We start from the raw sequence: 21075 nt of genomic DNA on the forward strand, positions 1-21075 counted from the left end.
GGCCCTGTCCTGGAGAACATAAAATCTAAAACAGGAAGACAGATGAAGCTTGGACAAAATGAGACTCAAGTATTGTGATCAGGGTGAATATAGACATATTCCTTGTTCGTTACAGATTTTAATCCTTTTTTCTTTTTTTCTTCACTGAACTATATATTTTCTCTGCGTATTCTGTCTCCCTTCAACTCCCTGGTCTTCCTTGCACAGAATTTCCAGCTTCACTTTCAGGTGGGTTTTTTTTAAAACGCACCCCTCTTTCCTCCCAACCTTTCCTCAGCATAAACAAGCAGGTCACTCAAAGGTAAATCAGTAGATGACTTAATCAGCTGGCTTCTGGTATGGATTTCAGAAGAAGTGGGTTTTCAAGAAGATGTTTGTAAAGGGGTCCAACATTCTTTTGCTAAAATGCAGCTTCTTTCCGTGTAAATGTGAAGCATGTTGCTAGCGAGCTCTTACAAGATGCCCTTTTTTTTCCTAAATAGCACTTTTGATGTGGTTGTTGTCGGCGGTGGAATTGTGGGGCTTGCGTCTGCCAGAGAGCTCATTCTGCGACACCCATCGCTCACGTTCAGTGTGCTGGAAAAGGAGAAGGAGTTAGGTATGATATCCATGTTATCCATGATCTCCACTGTATCAGAGAGTGACAAAGAAGTTTGCATTTTCTTCCCTTGCTTATTTCTGGTTTCCTGGTGTCAGTCTGTAAGATATTTTAATTAAAAACACATACACACTAAAATAGCAATTTTAAGGGTATTGAATTGAGAAAAAATTAACAAAAAAATGGGAGGCTCTTTTAATGAGGGGGAAACAGTATCTATCTGCCCATCTATCTGAAATGAATGAAAGGTTCCCCTTTGGAATAATTTCACAGTGCAGTCCTGTCAAGGGACTATGCAAACATAGGGAGAAAGAGCATAATAGCTCCCTTGGATGAGTCTTTGGCCTTCTCTTGACTGGTGATTTGCCCCCAACTAGTCAGAAGAACATAAGAATGACCATGCTGGGTCAGACAAATGGTCCATCTATCCCAGTATCCTGTCTTCCGACAGCGGCCAGTGCCAGATGATTCAGAGGGAAGGAACAGAACAGGGCAATTCTGAGTGATCCATCCCCGTCATCCAGTCTCCGCTTCCAGCAGTTGAGGTTTAGGGACACTCGAGCATAGGGTTGCATCCCTGACCATCTTCGCTTATAGTGTGACAGACCCAGACCAGTGGGGTACAGGAGTCTGGTAGAGGGCAAATATACTGGTCACTGGATGACTAGATTTCTGTTCCCTGAGTGATCAGAGAAGGGGCTACACTAGAGTAATCAGGAACCTGCTAGAACCAGTTAAGGCAGGCTAATTAGGACACCTGGAGCCAATTAAGAAGAAGCTGCTAGAATCATTTAAGGCAGGCTAATCAGAGCACCTGGGTTTTAAAAGGAGCTCACTTCAGTTTGTGGTGCGAGTGAGAGGAGCTGGGAGCAAGAGGCGCAAGGAGCTGAGAGGGAGAGGGTGTGCTGCTGCTGGAGGACTGAGGAGCACAAGTGTTATCAGACACCAGGAGGAAGGTCCTGTGGTGAGAATAAGGAAGGTGTTTGGAGGAGGCCATGGGGAAGTAGCCCAGGGAGTTGTAGTTGTCATGCAGCTGTTACAGGAGGCACTATAGACAGCTGCAGTCCACAGGGCCCTGGGCTGAAACCCGGAGTAGAGGGCGGGCCCGGGTTCCCCCCAAACCTCCCAATTGACTTGGACTGTGGGTTCTTCCAGAGGGGAAGGTCTCTGGGCTGTTCCCCAACCCACATGGTGAATCTCTGAGGCAAGAAAATCCGCCAATAAGCGCAGGACCCACCAAGATAGAGGAGGAACTTTGTCACAATAGCCATTGATGGACCTGTTCTCCATGAACTTAACTAATTCTTTTTTGAACCCACTTATGCTTTTGGCCTTCACAGCATACCCTGGCAACAAGTTCCATGGGTTGTCTGTGTGTTGTGTCAAGAAGTTCGTCCTTTTGTTTGCTTTAAACCTGCTGCCTAGTTCTTGTGTTATGTGAAGGGGTAAATGACATCCGTGCCGCTGAATTGATGCAAAAGATAAAGTTTCTGTTTGTATCTGTGGAGCTTACCCGTGTGATGTACCACTACATCTATCACAGGGACTGGAAAATCATCAGTCTAGGAAGGCCTATGGCTAGGTCTGCAGGTTTGTCACGGTGGGAAAAATATAATGGATACCGGGATTTTCCCAGTTGTCCCTGACTTGTGTTTGTGTCTGTGATTTTAATAAACTCACCCTGCCGTGGCAGCTTCTGTGGCCCCTGTCCCACAGGGTTGGGCCCTGGAATTTTGACCTGGCGCAACACTGCTCAAGTTTGGCCCAGCTGCCCTGCCATCACAATGAGGGGCCAGCCGGACCAAATTTGAGTGAGTGGCATTGCGACCTGGCATCCTGTGTTGTTGTACCACTCAGGCCCCTCCGTCCCATAGGTGAATGCAGGACAGGCTCACTCTCAGCCACCTTCCCCCTCCCAGGACCCCTCTCTTCGTCTTGGCATTTTTAATCAAAAATCATGGGAAATGATTTTTGATTAAAAATAATGCCGTGACGAATGTGCAGCCCTGCTTATGGCACCTCCTCAAACAGCTGGGACTGATACTCTCTAGTAATTTCCACCAGTTTCCTGGCTCTTAACATAGGTGTTCCATGCAGTAGTCTCGCTTTGAAGATCAGAGCTAATATAATTATTCCAGTGACTACCTGCAGGGTTTGGTTAGTGATGCCAATGGGACTGGTGCCTGTTTACACCACAGCTGGTAAATAGGGACACTTGGAATCTTGCGACACACCAAGGCCTGTTTTCTATCCAGACTTTGAAACAAGAAAGACTAAGCACCCTTGTTTTGCTGTTTGTTCTTCAGCTAAGTAAGAAGAACTTGCAAATACAGCTGCATTGCCAACGATCAATCTCCTGCCACTAAGTGCTTATGCAGAATCCCCAAACACGTAGCATAGGGGCCGAGGAATCCCAAGAGGGTAAATCAAACTGCTGACTTAGAATAGTGTGACCTAATGTGTGTGGATAATGCTTAAACAGCTGAATGCCTTAAATAGACACCTCAGATGGGTCATTGTTGCTATATAGGCCAGTTATATATTAAAGTAGTTAATGCCCTTGTATTACCATGAGTCTTAAGAGAGGAGGCTGTCAGTTGTGTGGGTAAGTGAATGGGCGTAAGATTCGGGCACCAACATTTTAAGGGGGAGATTGTGTAACCTTTTTCGAATAAGAAATTAAATTTGGTCAATAAAAGTACTCTTGGAACCTGCCTCTCCTCCATTTCACTTCCCAAGAGAGAAGAAGTAACAGTCAGGCCTGGCTCACAAATGCTCGAAAGCCTTTCGCAGAGACAAGCAGGGCTGCCAGTATGTGAGATATTCAGGATCGTACTGGCAGTGGAGTACAGTGAGGCTTTATAGCAGGGGTCTCAAACATGTGGCCCGTGGGGCTCTTGCGTGTGGCCCGCCAAGCTCCCCGTGCCCCCCACCCACCCCTCTGCCTACCCGCAGGATTGCCCCCTGTGGCGTTGCGAGCCCCGCGCCGCTCTCTGAAGCAGCTGGCAGCACACCCCTTCGGGCCGGGGGGGAGAGGGGGAAGGAGGCAGAGGGCTCCTGCATTGCCTCCTTCCAGGCACTGCCACCCGCAGCTCCCATTGGCCGGGAACAGGGAACCGCGGCCAATGGGAGCTTCGTGGGAGGTACCTAGAGGAGCGGCAAGAGCACTGAATGCACAGAACCCTGAAGCCCCACCCCCTCCACCCAGGGGCTGCAGGGACACGGTTCCAGCTGCTTCCTGGAACGGAACGGAGCGGCGTGGGGCCAGGGCAGGCAGGCAGGAGCTCGCACCCTGAACCCCTCCCGCACCCCAACCCCCTGCCCTGAACCCCCTGCCACATCCCACACCCCAACTCCCTGCCCTGAGCCCCTGCCACATCCCACACCCCGCTGCACCCCAACCCCCTGCCCTGAGCCCCCTGCCACATCCAACACCCCAACTCCCTGCCCTGAGTCCCCTGCCACATCCCACACCCCCTCCTGCACCCCAACCCTTTGCCCTGAGCCCCCTGCCACATACTGCACCCCTCCTGCACTCCCTGCCCTGAGCCACCTGCTGCACCCCTCACCCTCTTGCACCCCACTCACCAACTCCCTGCCCTGAGCCCCCTGCCGCACCCTGCACACCACCTGCACCTCAACTTCCTGCTCTGAGCCCCCGCCGCACCCTGCACCCCCTGGGGGCAGCGTTGGGGTGGGGACTTCGGGGAAGGGGTTGGAATGGGGCAGGGAAGGGGTGGGAAGAGGTGGGGCATGGGCGGGGCCTAATGGATGAGGTGGGGTGGGGGCGGGGCCAGAGGCAGTGAGGGGGGGGTGTCAGTGATGCGGCCCTCCGTTCAATGCACTAGTCCTCATGTGGCCCTTGTGGTCATTTGAGTTTGAGACCCCTGCTTTATAGGGTCATTTCATTTTAAGAATTAGTGTTAACATTTAGAAAGTCTGGACTGATGTGTACACAATTGTGGCTTGTAAGGGGGTGGCACCCACCTCTCGCGAGCGCCCCTGGTCGAGTGTGTGGGTGCCTGCAGTTTTCTCAGTTTCTTGGCTCCCAGTGACCCCCATCCACCGCTGCGCTGATCAGGAGGGTCTTTGGTGACTCAGCCCTTCAGCCGAGTCACCCACAATCTATGTGCCAACAAACAAAACAAACCCCTTCTGCAGTCCACTGTCCAACCGGGCGTATCTCAAAGCCCTCAGTAATGTCCTGTAGCCCTCCCTGGGCTCAGTCCTTTCACAGTCCAACAGGGCTTATCACAGTACCCCTCCGTTGGCAACGTCTCTGTAGCCCTCCCCAGGCTCCAGTCTTCAGTCTGACCAACAGGGCCTATCTCAGTGCCCTAGTTGGCCAGCTTATGTGTGAAGGTTCCTGCTCTGGGATGGCACATCACCCCCGGGGCTTCCTTGCTGGAGGCTCTTCACCTGCCCTTTAGGCCTCTGAGCCCGGCTGGCTGAGTCTCAGTTCAGCCCCCTTCTGGGGGGTAACAGTTCCATGTACAGTCCCTTCCCTGGGCCTGTCTACACTCCCTTCTCTCAGGACACAACCACTTCCTCACTAGCTGTTGGGGGAAGAGGGCACCCAAGCCCACCCACTATTCTAGGTCCCAGTCCAGGGACCCTCTAAGTAGCAGCTATGTGCCACGTCTCTAACTGCAATTCCCTTGGCCATTTCCCCGTAGCCCATCTTAATTGAGTCTTGATAGCCAGCCAGAAGCTGTTCCCTTGCTTCCCCGGTTCCCTGCCAGCAACTACCTGCCTTAGCCCTTGCAGCCCCCTGCAGCCAGCCAGGAGCACCTCTGGCTCCCCTGGACCCTGCAAGCACAGTCATCTATCCAGCCCTTTCAACTCCTTTTATATGAGCCAGCTGGGCCCTGATTGACTGCTCCCTGCAGCCCCTCTCATTGACTGTGTCCCACACAGCCACTCTAAGCAGCTTGGAGGAGAATGAAAGGAGGAATCTCCTGGAGTGGAATGTTATTGCATCTTATTACTGTAGAATCTAACTAGGGCACAGCCTTAAATTGATCATTTTTCTGATGATTGAGAGAATGAAGCTAGTGTATGAATCTAAGATATGTGGAGCATGTATTTTAATAGCATAACTTCTCTCTTTATTTAGCCTGCCACCAGAGTGGACATAACAGTGGTGTCATTCATAGTGGAATTTACTACACACCTGGATCTCTGAAAGCTAAATTGTGCGTGCAGGGTGCGGCCCTCTGCTATGAATACTGTGACCGAAAGGGAATTCCATACAAACAGTGTGGCAAGGTACAGTAGCTGCCGCATCTTCTCTCTCTCTGATTTTGGAAACTGTGACTGTATGATGTATACAGTGTAACACTACCACACACGCTATTGTGATAATTTCACCAAGGGATATATTCTGGTGTGAACATAAGCGTACATGGACACGGTTAAATCCTGCAGGGTGAGTGTGTCCTTGCCATCTTTTCGCAGGAACTCAAATTAATTCCTCCCTTGGGCCCATACACTGCAAGGCAATGGTCTACTGAGGTGAGGTGATAACATCTGCAGTTTAGACTCCATATTAGGACACCCCACTGTGCGTCTTTCTTCCTTTCCCTCCATATACGTCTCAAACTCTCTTGCTGCTGGGTTAAGTTAAACGTTATTTTTAAAAGCGTCCCAACAGGATTTAAAACCATATCCCCCTGCCTCCTTCACACTCTAAGCTTTGGCGTTATGGCACTAGTTGCAAATATCTTCCAGGGAAGGTCAGTTAAATTGTTTCTAAAGACCTCTTTTTCACACTTCCTTTAAGTGCGGCAGTGCTCTCCGAGGCTATGTCTACACAACAGACCTTACAGCGGCACAGCTGTACCGCTGCAGCTGCGCCACTGTAAGGTCTCCCGTGTCGTCACTCTATGCCGACGGGAGAGAGCTCTCCCACCGGCGTAATATAATCACCCCCCCAATGAGCAGCAGTAGCTATATCGTCGGGAGAGCGTCTCCCACTGACATAGCACTGTCCACACCAGCACTTATCTCAGTGAAACTTATGTCAGTCGGGGATGGGTTTTTTTTCACACCCTTGATGGACAAAAGTTTGACTGACAAAAGTGCTAGTGCTGACAAAGCCTGAGATTGGTATATGTTGTGTTCATTAATGCACCCAACAGTCACTTTTCCTTTGCATTTTCATGCACTGCAAATGTATTTATTACCATATTGATGTCTCTCATGAACTCTGTCATCCTTTCTGAAGCTAATAGTGGCTGTTGAACAAGAAGAAATTCCAAGACTCAAAGCACTGTATGAGAGAGGGCTGCTGAACAACGTCCGAGATCTGAAACTGATAAGTGCAAAAGAAATACAAGCAAAGGAGCCCTTTTGCAGGGTAAGTTGCTTATTATTCTTAAATGGAATGAAAAGCGTTAGTTTATCTAAGTGATCTGTTACATTCTTTTTAACATAAGCCCTCGATGACGCTGCCCCCATGGCAGTCTCAATGGGTGATGTGTTCAAAGGAATGCCTGAAATCCCAGTGGTATTAAAACTGCCAGCAAAAAGGAATTCATTTATAGTACAGAAATATTTAGCACAAAACCAACCCTGCATATATATACCTCTTTAAAGAAATACTAGCCGTATTTTTAGGAAATGTTCTCCTAGCCCAATTTTAGGAGAAGCTGCAAAACCTTCCTCCTTGAAACCTCCACCATTGACCCCTTCTTGCACCCATAAAACCCCTACAAAACCCTGCCCCCCAAAAACCCTTCCCTAAGTAGAGTTTTTGCCCCCAAAAGGGAAAAGTGCCAGAAATTCCATGAAGGCTTCTTGGGACTTTGCTATGGCTATTGATTTTATATGAAGGCTCTCAGATACTGTGATGATGGGTGGCAGTATAAACCCCTAAAATGGATGGATTTGACTGGAGTGGAGAAGGGGACCTGACTTCTCCCACCACCTTCTACACCAGTCCCTGTGATCCCTATTCTTATCCTGACTCTCATAATATTTCCTTCTTCCTTGGGTAAAAAAATCAAAACCTTTCCCCAGATGCCTTCTTCAGTCCAGAGATCAAATGTCACCTAAAGAAAGAAACAAAGTTAAAGGGGTTAGATCCCTGTTGAGAAAGTTATTTCCGGGGTTCTAGTTTGAATGATCTGTTTCCACACACCCTATCACTGATGTAAACACATCTCCCTATTTGACCTGCCAACATGGTGCCTCCCAGCTGCTCCAAACTGGTGGTCAATAGTGTTCCTGTGGGGAAACCTGGACTTTCTGATCTATCTTTGGTGACTCCAAACACATCTGCTAAGCAAGGAGGAGGGAGGGCAATAAAAAACCAAAACCACTAGCGAGGGATGGAAAAAAGTTAGGGTGCTTCCCTAGTAGGCTTCTTTCTTTCCCAACTATATTTTGAGGGATGATATGGACCTGCTGATGTTCTAATTGCAAGTGATAGACCTGTTCTGTCACACCAGATAATATCTTTACATTACAGAAAGCAAGTAGTATTTCACCTTGTGATGCTTCTCGGGGATACCCAGGATTGTGGGGCACCTCACTACCCCCTGTCCTTAGCGGGAGGATGCCTTGTCTGTGCTCCACCGGCCATGGGGAATACAAGCACTCCCCTCTAGGCATCCACAGGCCCTGCTTTCCAGGTTAGCGATGGGCACACTATAAGCTCCGAGCATGCCCCGGGAGTCTCCTGCCCCTGCTCCACTGGACAGTCCTAATATTCACTGCTCCCAAGGAGGCAATACACCCCAGCTTACCAGTTTTACCTCAGATGATCCTTGAGGTGGCCATTTAGGGATCTGGGGCAAAATCTGTCTGGGGATTGGTCCTGCTTTGAGCAGGGGGTTGGACTAGATGACCTCCTGAGGTCCCTTCCCACCCTGATATTCTATGATCATAGCACCAATGAATACAGAGCATTTAGATATGGCTTTATCTAAGAAAAGGTTTATTTTAACAAAGGGTAAATGTTCAAATGATAGCAAGTATAATTATTGGAAACAAAGGATTACATGTAAAATAAAATCATCATCTGCATTCTAGAGTCTGCACTTATTGAACAAGGTGCTCTCATGTCTAAGTATTGTTCACACAAAGATCCTTACAGCGTTTTACAGCCAGGTTGCCTGTGACCCGCCATTCAGAAGGCAAACACACTGTCAGCTTGCTTCCTAGATGAAGAATCCTGGGTGTTTCTTTGCAACCCCAGATATATCAACACAGTGCTTTGATCTTTATTCATAAACCGGACACCTTCCTGTAGATTTTTGCAGTCTCTTTTTTTTTTCCCCACAATCTTAATGACCTTGTGGCTCTGTATGCAAATAAGCCTCCGTTGTGAAGCAGACAATACACATATGGCCAAACAAGGTGTCAGTTACCCCCTACGTGAAAGGAATCTGTCCAAAGCATGTTGCCTGCCTCAGCTCCTGGGGGAATTCTGCGCCAGAAAATTAAAAATTCTGCACACGATATTTTAAAATTCTGCATATTTTATTTGTCAAAATAACAATATAATCACGCTGGTTTCAATTATTTTGGTCATTTATTTCAAAATACCGGTCAGTAAGTATGTCTGTAACAATACAGACAACAAAAAAGATTCGGGAAATGTTTTTGACAAATAGATTCCTTACTAGATATATTAATACAGAACTTAGAGTAATAATTCTTTTAACCTACAGTACAGAACTGTGTTTCCTGCACCCCTCGGAAGCAGTGCAAAGGCTTCGGGGTTTAGGGTAACAGAGGAGCTGAGGGAGAGGGAAGTAATTGCTGGGAAGGAGCCTGGGAGTGAACTTGGAGGGTTGTTGGGTGTGGGTTGGAGAAGTATGGAACAGGTTTTTTGGGGGGAAGGGATTGTTAGGGAGTTGGGGAGCCTCATCCATGCAGACCCTGGCTGTTCACTAGCCTCTTCCATTCAGTCAAGCACATCTGCCCCTGTCCCCAGGTGTCCCTGCTCCCCCACTCCCCATTCAACCAGGCATCTCTGCATATGTCCCCGTACACCCCCACTCTCCCTGTTCCCATGTGGCCCTGCATCCTCACTCAGCCAGGCATAGCTGCCCCTGTCCGCGTGTATTCCTGCACCCCCCACATCCCCATGTGGCCCTGCACCCCCTCATTCAATATTTTCACCCCACTAGCTCCTGTGCTCTGGCCCCAGTCTATTCCCCTTGCTAGCCCGTCTGAACTCCAGTCTGTGTGCCCCCCCCTCAGCAACCCCATGTGTCCCGTTCTGTCTGTCCCCCTCATATGCTGTGCCTCCTCACCTGGTCCCTTAGGCAGGGCGCTATGAGGAAGTCAGCCTCTCCTCCCTCTCTGCGGCTGGTTGCTCAGGCCTGTGAGCCAGCTGCCCTTTAGTGCCACAGCAGCCTCTGGTGGACGAAAGGTGTAATTGAAGCGTGACCCCTCTCGCAGCTTTCTTTCGCCTCCCCATCAGAATCCGTTATTGTGCAGGGTGGGGAAATCTGTAGGGGACATTAATTCTGCGCTTGCGCAGTGGTGCAGAATTCCCCCAGGAGTAAAATACTTTACGAATTTAATTTCCAGTATAGATACCTAACTCCTTAAATATTATCCATACTATACATTTCAAAATGATTATAATGGCCAGTGAGCTACTGGCTCTCAGTAGAGACCTTGCATGCCACCCTTTGGAGAACTAATATGCATATATCTGACTATGGGAATCCCGGTACCACCCCATGCATCCCCCGTGCCCTCTGCCAGTTGACACCAAGCAATCCCTGGGTGTCACACCTACAGCCTAAAACCGTGAATCTCAAATAGTGACTTGAGCCAAAATAGAATCTTCTGTAATATTGATGTACCCAGGGGTGGATAGATTCTAATCGCCAATGGGGATTAGAAAGCTTTCCCCGTGGAGTGGGAATGGTTACCAATCAGTAGTTAGGCTTTCCTCTCCCCAATTCAGAGCTCCCGTGTGTGAATTTTTGCTGAGAGGATCTTTTCTCTATATAATAGTCCTGTTTAAAGCCCTACTTAATTTGCGATGTTGCAGATCCCGCAATATTTAGCTTCCATTGCAGTTTTGACAGCGGGAGTGCCAGCTGCCCCGGGACTGACAACGGGGGCTCCCACTGTCAGCCCCGGACTCCCGCTGTCAGCTTTTCCAAATTACCACAAATAATAAGGGTCCATTATTACTTTTCCGTGATTTTCCATGTCTTGTCCAGAACTCAGCTGCAATTCTTTGACAGTCCTCCCGCAATTCAAGTAGGGCCTTAATCATGTGCAATATCAGTGAAGCTGTGTAGCAAGTGCAAATCTCTATTCAGCTGGAAGCACACAGTTCTGATTCAAACCAGTTTGAATGTAGTCAGTTTTTGTGCTAGGATTGTTACGTAACACTTTGCTCTCACATGTATTTCTTTACTGTAGGAGGAGATCAGAAATGTGGTCAGCCTGTTAGTTTCAAGACTTTTTATTACTGTTTCTTTTGTTGAAAGGAAAATTGGGAGGGAAACATCCCTGTATGGTTTCATCTGAAAGTTTTCTGCTGTTGAAGTGGTTTGTGTGGGTGATTGCTTAGAAGTTACTGTAGTCATCTAGATTTATGTGGTAAAAAGACAGACAAAAACCTGTCCGAAAAGGACTCTTAGTATTACCTTAATTTAGCTTTTGTGGCTATTGTGTAAAATATATAGAAATATATGTGTGCATTAATAATCTGGCTAAGCATTTAGCTCTGCAAATGACTAAAATCAAATGGGTCTGATTCAGTGCACGCTGGTATCCTGAGTTGATTCCCAACATCCTGAACAGAAGAGAACTGGCACAATATATTAGTTATAAAGAGCTCATTGCTCTGTGTATTAAATATATGAACAAAATTCATCAAAAGGAAACTTAAAACTGCATTATGGGTTCGAATCTTATTCTGTTTATCTATCTAAGGTTTCTGAGCACCTCACAATCTTTAATATATTTGTCCCAACAGCTCTGTGAGGTAGGGAAGTGCTATTATCCCCATTTTACAGATGATGAGCTAAGGCATGGCTGTGTTCCTTACCAGTGCGCTGAAAGAAATCAGTCATACAGGAAACTGAGTCCCTTTGATGCAAAGATACCCGTGTGCCAGGGAGTGACCTAAGAATTTCACCCACCTTGCCTGGGCTCATGATAGAGCAGGTGCTAGTTATTCTCTGGCATAGGAAAGTCCAGTTTTGGGAACAGTCTACTATGGAATAGCTCAGTGGTTTGAGCGTTGGCCTGCTAAATCTAGAGTTGTGAGTTCAATCCTTGAGGGGGCTATTTAGGGATTTGGGGGAAAATCTGTCTGGGGATTGGTCCTGCTTTGAGCAGGGAGTTGGACTAGATGACCTCCTGAGGTCCCTTCCAACCCTGATATTCTATGATTCTGACATCCAGTTCAGGGGGTAACTCACAGCAGAGGTGATGTAATTGGCTTTTAGTGACAGGAAGCACTAGAAACAACTACACTTTAGGGAAAATGCCCAGTGTGGCCATATGCACATTATATTGCACTGTCTGTGGTACAGGATTACACCACCCTGGAAGCAAGGGTTATATAACTTGATTTATAACTGAGAGCCATTCGGAGGCACACATCTTAGTTACCCACCAAACTCTTTTTTTTCCTGTAATTCGTCCAATCCCATTTTAGGGTGTGATGGCCCTTGATTCCCCATACACCGGCATTGTGAATTATAGACAAGTGGCCCAGTCCTATGCGGAAGATTTCCAGGAAGCGGGTGGTGCAGTCTTGACAGATTTTGAAGTAACAGACATGGAGATGGCTAAAGAGAGTCCTTCAGAAAGTGAAGACGGTAAGCACTCCCTCTTCTCTCTTTCTTGTAACATGGCAATGTATTTTCATAACAAATTTTACCCTAAGGCTTTTATTGTAACTAAAAGTACTTGAAAGTGCTGTAGCTACTTTTCTCTCACATATTTTTGAAACTCTCTTTTTAGTAATGATATATTTGGCCCAAAGACACAATTATGTCAGCTGGGATATTTCATCAAATTGAAAGAGCCCACTTTTTTTCCAGGGCAGATCACCTTGAAGAAGAAAAGTTATAATTTTCAACAAAAACAACGAGGAGTCCTTGTGGCACCTTAGAGCAGGGATTCTCAAACTCCAGGTCGGGTCCCCTCAGGGGGGTCACAAGGTTATTACATGGGGGGGCCACGAGCTGTCAGCCTCCACCCCAAGCCCCGCTTTGCCTCCAGCATTTATAAAGGTGTTAAATATATAAAAAAGTGGTTTTAATGTATAAGGGGGGTCGCACTCAGAGGTTTGCTGTGTGAAAGGGGTCACCAGTACAAAAGTCTGAGAACCCCCGTCTTAGAGACTAACAAATAAATTTGTTAGTTTTTAAGGTGCCACAAAGAGTCCTCGTTGTTTTTGCTGATACAGACTAACACGGTTGCCTCTCTGAAACTTATAATTTTCAAGTGGACATAGCAAAAATGCCCAGTAAAATAGGACTCTCTCAGATGAAACAAGTTATTCTCTCAGGATAGTTTCTGACAGCTGAATATTGGGTGCACATGCTTATAACAGTGCTCTTTGCTTCTGTCTTGGCGAGCAAACTGGGTCTACTTCAGATACAGATCTCAGAACATGGAAAGGAATAATACAATACATGAAGGAAACAGAAAATGGTTAGGTTTATATTTATGAATCCCATCAGAACAATGCTTGCTCTATAGTCTGAGGTTCCCCGGTTGGACTCCAATCCTGAAAAGTTGGCTGTACTATCGGTTTTCTTTTTCTAGCATGGATTCTATTAACCTCTTTATATCTAATTCTCTTGCAGGGATGAAATATCCAGTTGTTGTTAGAAACTCTAAGGTAAGAATTAAGCCTAATATTGAATTGATTAATAGGAAAAAAATCTGCTGCTTTTCTTCTTGGGAGTTACTGGTATGCTGTGAAAAACTAATCATATAATTCAAAAAACACTAAAACATTGATCACATTGGACGGGCTGTGCTAGATAATACAATACCTGTTTATGAAGGCAAACTGACATGGTACACAGATGGCTAGATGTTAAGATTTTACTGTAGATTGGTAATGATATTAAAATATGTTGCATACTCTTTGTTTCATTCAGTTGACTGGTCTATATTTGATCATTTAGGCCTTTCGTCTTGTTTGTTTGTGCTTTCCAACCACTATCTTCCCCACTTGTCTTTAGCTGTTGAAACTGCTTCTGAATTATTTTACCAGGAAGCTCGCTGGGTTTCCCTCTGGGTCCGATTCCTTAGTTCTCTGGATGTTTGTTTCATCTGGTTTGTTCTTTGATATTTTTAAATGTCTTATAACTTAGTTTAATGCATCGTGCTTAGTTTCCAGTAGGTGTCCTATCAATGCGTTTCTCAATAGTAATAATCATGAGATTTTAATTCTAGCCGATACCAATTTTAGACTTAACGTTTGTTGTATGTAAATGCCTTGGGGCTAAAATTTGGAGTGCTAATCTTAATGATCTCATTATAGATTTTTGCCTGAGGTATTATTTTAGTGCAGTTTTATTATGAGGTTTGGTTGTTCAGAAATTTCTTTTTCAGGTTTGTCGTTCAGCTCCTGCCTCCACTATAATCAATTTAAAATTACAAGGAAATATTTTTTATAACTTGAAAGCTATAAAGTACAATATAAAATGATGTGTGTGGATTGTAATTATTATTGCAGCTCCGTTCATGCTGCTTCTGATTGTGCCCCTTCCATTTTCATGAGTTAAAAAACAAACAAAAAAACCTTTCAAGTTATAGGAACCCTTCCACCCCACCCCTCCAAAAAAAGCTTCGTCTGCAATAACTTTAAAGTGATAGTTAGAATTTTTAATGTAATTAAGAATAAGAAACCCGGCACTTGAAAACAGAGTAATGCCAAATTACTTTTCCCCTTCAGTGTTGAATATGCAATTACATAGAGCTCTTGGGTACACAAACTATGAATTGACACTACCTTTAGAACTGTAGCTTCTCACAGTTCGTGGAGTGAAGTTGATTTTTGAGAGTAAAGAGATCCTTTAAAAAAAAATACCCTTATTTAATCAAACACACGGTGGTTGGTTAGATACACCACCGCTATAATAGACTCCAGCAACAAAAACCTGGCAGGGAGCTGCATGCTGGAATGACACCAGTATTCCTGATGTTTGAGTGAAATAGGGAAATTCCAAGGGGAAAAGTTCAGTTACCTGGAGGATCTAAATCTCTGATTTAGGCATGATGGGTCTTTGTGTATTATACACACACACATTTATTTTACAGGGCAAACGGCTATGTTCCATGCGTTTCACTTGAGGAAGGCAATCCAACAACTGATACATTAGTTAATTTTTTCCTATAAGGATTCTTCCAACTTTTTGTAAACTACTTGCTGTATGACTATTTTAGGAAGCTAGATGTAGAGGCACTGCCCTCTTTCAGGGTGGGGAAGGAAGGAAGGAAGAATATTTTCAAGAATTAAATAAAAATAAACTACAAAAATGTTACCCACTTCCAGCATGCAAAATACCTGATCTTTCAAAGCCGTGATTGTTGTCCTTTCTGATCTTGGCTTGTTTTTTATTGGTTTATAGGTTAATTTTTCTTCATCTTCATCTGTTGAATTTGTAGTTGTGGGGTTTGTTTTTTGGCAGGGAGAGGAAATCCACTGTCAACATATCGTGACCTGTGCAGGACTCTACTCAGACCACCTCTCCGAAATCAGTGGATGCAGCCGTGAGCCTCGCATTGTGCCCTTCCGTGGAGACTACTTGGTGTTAAAGCCAGAAAAATGCTATATGGTTAAAGGAAACATTTATCCAGTACGTAATATTCTGTGCATTTCACAATGTGAACTGAGAGCTGCTGACACAGCTTCACGGTTTTGGGTAGTCTTTTTAAAAAAAATTAAGTATTGAATTGTTTAAATTAGAATTATGGCAGTTGACTTTCAGTAGAGATGCCCAGGTACATAATATACTCACTTGACTTTTTACCAGGATAGCTGAAGACAAAATAACAAATGATAGTTATTGTTACCCACCAGAGTGATTACTTGCCTAGTGTGAGGATAGTAATTATTTGGCCCATGTGAGGATAATCTTGAAAGGCTGTAATAAACATTTTTTTTCTCTTCTATTATTATCTTTTGACTAATATCTAAGTCCACAGTAAATCATAAATGTTTTCTCTGTGTCTCCTGGAAAGTGACTGACTTTCACATTCCTGAGAATGTTATTGGATCAAACAATTACATTGTTGTCTCTAAATCTGTTTTGAATGGGGTTACAGTTCTCGTTTTCTGCTGCAGGTTCCTGATCCTCGGTTTCCCTTTCTGGGAGTTCATTTCACACCGAGGATGGACGGCAGTGTTTGGCTTGGTCCTAATGCAGTGCTAGCCTTTAAGCGAGAGGGTTATAAACTCTATGACTTCAGTGCCAGAGACTTTATAGATGCAGTTGTATACAGGTAATATCTTCATTTCAATGGGTGTTTGTTTGTTTGTTTGCTGAATGAAGGGATCCACCACTTCTCTGTCAGAAGCGCCCCACTTTTGTCACACTTCCACCATGAGTGCCCTGCATCTCATTTGTCTCCTTTGGAGGAGGAATAAATGAGACTGTCTCTGATTGTGTAGAGGAGGTCAGTGTTGAGTGACACAAGGCACTTGTTTTCCATTCCACACACCCAAACAGTACCTGATTGTGTTTTCACTGAAGTATATGGCAAGAAAAAGAGCCTATTACAGCTTTCAATCCCCATCATCTCCAGAGGAAGGGACCCATTATCTCTGAGGTTGCTCATGACTAATTTTCCTTTCTTGAAGGATACAGTTTGCAACATGCCTGTATAGGTGACCAGAGAGATTTTAGCTGCGGGGAATGGTTAATAATTCTCTCTTGCACCCACAAACCAGGCAGAGGAGAGACGCCTTCCCCTCCTCAGAAGCTCATTGCTCTTTTCCTAATGGTTGTGGATGATGCCTCTGGAGTGGTTTCTGTCTCCTCCTTTAAATGTGTGTAGGGTTTTCAATCCTTTGTCCTGCTCTCCCAAAGAAGAATCCCGAAGTTATCTCTGGACGCTAGTCCCTCCTAACATCCGCAGAAAGAGCTTCATTTCTAAAACTTACATGAGCTTGTAGCAGGCTTCACTCAGGGGCCAGCTTCCCTTGTGGTCAGGCCTCAGCCAAACCTGTCTCCAGGCTTGGAGACAGTTTCCGGGTAGTCCAGGGGCCTGGCAGCCAAGCCACAGTTCGTCACCCTCACAGAGTCCTCCGAGAACTCTCAGGGGGTTGGGGGAAGAGAGAAGGATAGGGGGACCCGGGCCCTCCTTCTCCACTGGGTCCTGGCTCAGGACCCAAAGGGAGAGAGGCGAGGAGTGGCTCAGTCCTATCTGGCAGCCACTCCAGATCAGCCTCCCCTGAACTATTTCCTACCTTCCCTGTTTCCCTTCAGGTTGGGATGTGGCCCCAGCCGCCTTCTTACAGTCTCAGTAGTTCAGGGCATCAGCTTGGGAGGGGATGCTTCCCAGCTCACCCTCAGAGTCCAGTTGTCCCCTCACTTAGTCAGGGGAAGGGGGTTCCTGGCTGAGCCTTACTCACAGTCACGGTCCTTCCCTTGTAGACCTCTTTGCCTCAGCAGCTGCAGCCTGCCTGCCTTCTTGCAGCCAGTCTCTCCTCCACCTTCCCCCCTGCTGGACTTCCAAAGCTCTCTTTTAAGCAGATCCTCCATCGGGAGCATGCCTGGCAGCTGCTGAGGGGCGGGGCCTTCTTGGCCCAATACTGTTCCACCACTCCTGGGACCTTGGAGTGGGGTCTGTAAAGCCCATCACAGAGCTCTACAAACCAGACTGACTCGTGTAGGGAAGGAGTCCTACACTGGAGGAAAGGGTGACGTCCTTAGAAGCAGAAGGAGCCATGTGGTAATTCTCTTAGCCAATCCGAGAAGGTCATTGGATGGTGGTGGGGATGGGAAGCAGATTGCACAATCCACATTTGATACTGAGTGTAGATTGTAATGTTTTGATATGGTACGTTCTCAGAGGTGCATGTCTGCACTTTGTATGCAGGAGGCCATTCTGTTACCTACAAATGTTGTTTTGTCTCACTCTAGTGGTTTATGGAAACTGGTGTCCAGAAACATCTCTTATGGAATGAGTGAAATCTACAGAGCATGTTTCCTTAGTGCACAGGTGAAGCAACTTCAAAAGTTCATCCCTGAAGTTACCATCAGTGATATACTCAGGTAAAAACACTGTTTAGCATCTAGCTGTTTGTTAAACCTTATTGTACAGATTAATAAATCTGACATTAGTTCCCTCCCGTCCCAACTGAGATTTCGCTTGGAAAACTGCTAATATATCCTGGGGAGGGAGCAAATTTCACACTGATCCTTAATGAGGGGGAGAAATCTGGGAGGTAGTAAAGTTGGAAGAGAACTAGGGTTGACAGGGGCTATAGACAAGTGTTTGCAATGTGATAGAGACGTGGAAAAGGCCAATGCCATTTGGCCTGCATACTCAAAAGCTTCGTATCACAGGAGGAGATAATAGTCCCTCTGTATGACCAGTCTGATCCCATCTACAAAATCCTGTTCAGTTCATTGTCCTTCATTGTGAGAAAGATGGACAAGTTGGGAGGACTTCAGACAGTAGCAACAGAAATGATTAGGAAGCTGGAGAGACTGATATAGGAGGAAAATTAAAGTAGCTAAAATATGCCCAATTTGGCTGAAGGGGACTCACGCTTCTCAATATTTGGAGAGTGTAAAAATCAAGAAGGAAAGGAAAGAAATCTAGCACAATAAAAGTGAGCTCTCCAAACTGGTGGAATAGATAGCTGCCATAGCACTCTGTCCAAAAGTTATATGTGTGACAGAGTTTTCTTTTTTCCGGACCATGTTTTTTCTTATAAGGAGAAAAGCTAAACAATATACTCTGATATAACCAGAAACAAAACAGAAAATCCTCTGCCTGGGTAATCACCCCAGCCATGCTCCACTGGCTGTGGGACCCGGCCTTCCCCAAGCGTCCTCCCCTTCTGCCTAGCAAGCAGGTCTGAAGTTTCCTGCTTTCCTTCAAGAACCTGATGGAGCCTCAAGTCCTCAGTCTTGCTCTCCCAGAGCACCTGCGTGAGGTATGAACAGAGTGTGCTTGGAAATCTGGCAGGGCCTCTGTACTCTGTCATAAGGTCTGACTAGGAGTAATGAGGTGAAAGTGAGTGGGGAGAATTGAGGTTAAATATCAGGTTAACCTTCCTCACAGGGCCGTCTGTTAGGATGGCCAAGAGATAATTTCTCTAGGGGAAGTGGCACATGCCCCATTACTTGGGACACTGGGAAGCAAGCCGTACACAGCAACTGGCCAGAGATGGACTAGAAAACCTGATAGGTCTTTTCAGTTGGTAGAGTCTACGATCCCAAGTAGTGGGAGTGCTGCGGACACTGCACAGCAAAGACCCTGTTGGGGATCGCTGCTCTGGTTTTTAACAACCTGTTCTGTTGGGAGCAACATGGATGGGGGGTCTGGGAACAACAGCCTGCCCTCCGTATGGGGGAGAAAGTTGCGGTAATGTGGGGTTTTTGTGGGAAGAGGAAAATGGGGGATGGTTGGAAAATTTGAGGGGGTCAGAGGATCCTAGAGGAAGAACCCTGAGGTGCAAGATGGAAGAGGAAATCTTCTCTTTGTGGCTTATGCTTGTTTCCACCTAGTAAAGCAGCTTTAGTGGTTCTTGTTTCTGACACAAAACCAGTAACAATCTTCTGATTTTCTAGTAACCAGGAGAAGAATGTTAGGGTACGCTACACTGCAACGTAAGGCTAGGATTCAAACTCCGTCTCAAGCCTAGCCCCCTCCCGTCTACACACAAATCATGCTAACCCAGGGCTCGGACCCAGGACCCCCCAGAGGTGCAGGGTCCAAGCCTGAGTCAAGCATTCAAGCCCTAATGGTTTCCAGTGTAGACGCAGCCCCGCTGGACTTGTGCTCTCGAAGTCTGCCAAAGGTATTCCACAGTCCCATGGGCCAACTTTCTTTGTCCTTTGGACAGTCGAATTTTCCCACACTGCACCACGAACAAAGGGCGAGAGCAGCCACGTTTTGGGAGGGCGCTAGGGAAGTCTGGGACATAGGTGGTTGGGCTCGGGCCAGCATAATGCAATGTAAATGCCAGAGCCCTAAGTTTCAGTAATTCCTGGGGGTTACAAATGAGTGTAGACCCTCAAACCCACGGTCTTTTAACTTGAGTTCTCCTACGCCTGGGTTACACTGCAGTGTAGACATACCCCGGTGCAGTGTTTCTCAAATGCGGCCACCAGGGGCTTTTTTTGCGGCCACATCCTCCTGGGCTGTGATTGGGGGGAGGGGGAAGGAAGCAGTGGCCCCTCTCCCAGGTCCACCAGTGGGGATTCGGCCCTGCCTCCCTATGGAGACACAAACGCTGGAGTTGCAGGCAGCTGGTGAATGCCCCACTTTCCCAAGGGCGGGTGGGCAGTCTTTAGCCACAGGGCTTCGGGTTCCATCCACGCGATAGCAGGCTCTGGTTCCAGGCTCACCACCCACACCGTCATCTTCACTCTGAGGTCACCAAAACATTTGTTGTGAGAACTCCTGCTGTGGCTGGCCGGTGTCAGCTGACTTGGGCTCCGGTTACAGGGCTGTTTAATTGCAATGCAGATGCTCTGGCTGGAGTCAGGGTTCTGGGACCCTGCAAGGGGGGCGGGTCCCACAGGCCAGGCTCCAGCCCAAACCCAAACAGCTATACTGCAGTTAAACAGGCCCTGTAGCCCCAAGCCCTACAAGCCCAAGTCAACTGACACGGGTTAGTTGCGGGTGTTTAACTGCAGTGTAGACATATCCTTAGAGAGCTCCAAAAGAGAGAACCAAATCATTAGTGTTTGTATTGAAATGGTAAGCAGGCAGAGCAATTCCTATATGTAGGTTGTTGTAGCCATAGGATCCAGGATATTAGAGAGAGAAGGTTCATGCTGTACTATCTTTTACTGGACCAACTTCTGTTGGTGAGAGGGACAAGCTGTGTAAGCTCGAAAGCTTGTCTTTCTCACCAACAGAAGTTGGTCCAATACAAGAGCAATTCCTAGACTGATTTGCAATCGGAAAGATGTAGTAACTACTTTTTGCCACAAGAAGGTTTTTGAGTTTGAGGACCTTTCAAGAACTCCTTCTACTGTACTCCAGTGTATTTTGGAAATTGGATCATCAAAACCAGGTCATCAACTATTATTTTTAATTTCAAACTTTGGGAAATGAAAGGAATTTGTTAAAGTCAGCTGGCTTGAAGAGCTCAAGGACTTAAATACAGAGGAGGCTTGGAACTTCTTCAGATCAGCTATACCAAAACTATCTGAAATTTGCATCCAAATAGGAAGAAACTTGTAGGAAAAAGCTCCAGACCCAGCTGGATGAATAACCACCTCAGAAAGGTTATTAGGAGTAAGCAGAGAGCCTATAGCGAATGGAAAAAGGGGTTAATTAGAAAA

General features: G+C 46.3%; 1 protein-coding gene across 1 annotated transcript in view; it reads left to right on the forward strand.

Annotated features, from left to right (window-relative positions):
- L2HGDH (L-2-hydroxyglutarate dehydrogenase) overlaps positions 1 to 21075 on the forward strand; it is a 32255-nt gene that overhangs the window by 5473 nt on the left and 5707 nt on the right. The window contains exons 2-9 of the mRNA XM_024224410.3: positions 483 to 598; positions 5715 to 5866; positions 6825 to 6956; positions 12240 to 12402; positions 13399 to 13433; positions 15235 to 15402; positions 15891 to 16048; positions 17692 to 17823. Coding sequence (XP_024080178.1) covers positions 483 to 598; positions 5715 to 5866; positions 6825 to 6956; positions 12240 to 12402; positions 13399 to 13433; positions 15235 to 15402; positions 15891 to 16048; positions 17692 to 17823 — 1056 coding nt within the window. The remainder of the gene's footprint in view (positions 1 to 482; positions 599 to 5714; positions 5867 to 6824; positions 6957 to 12239; positions 12403 to 13398; positions 13434 to 15234; positions 15403 to 15890; positions 16049 to 17691; positions 17824 to 21075) is intronic.

This window comes from Terrapene carolina, unplaced genomic scaffold (genome assembly GCF_002925995.2).
Source record: "Terrapene carolina triunguis isolate 2854851 unplaced genomic scaffold, T_m_triunguis-2.0 Scaffold189, whole genome shotgun sequence".
NCBI lineage: Eukaryota > Metazoa > Chordata > Testudines > Emydidae > Terrapene > Terrapene triunguis.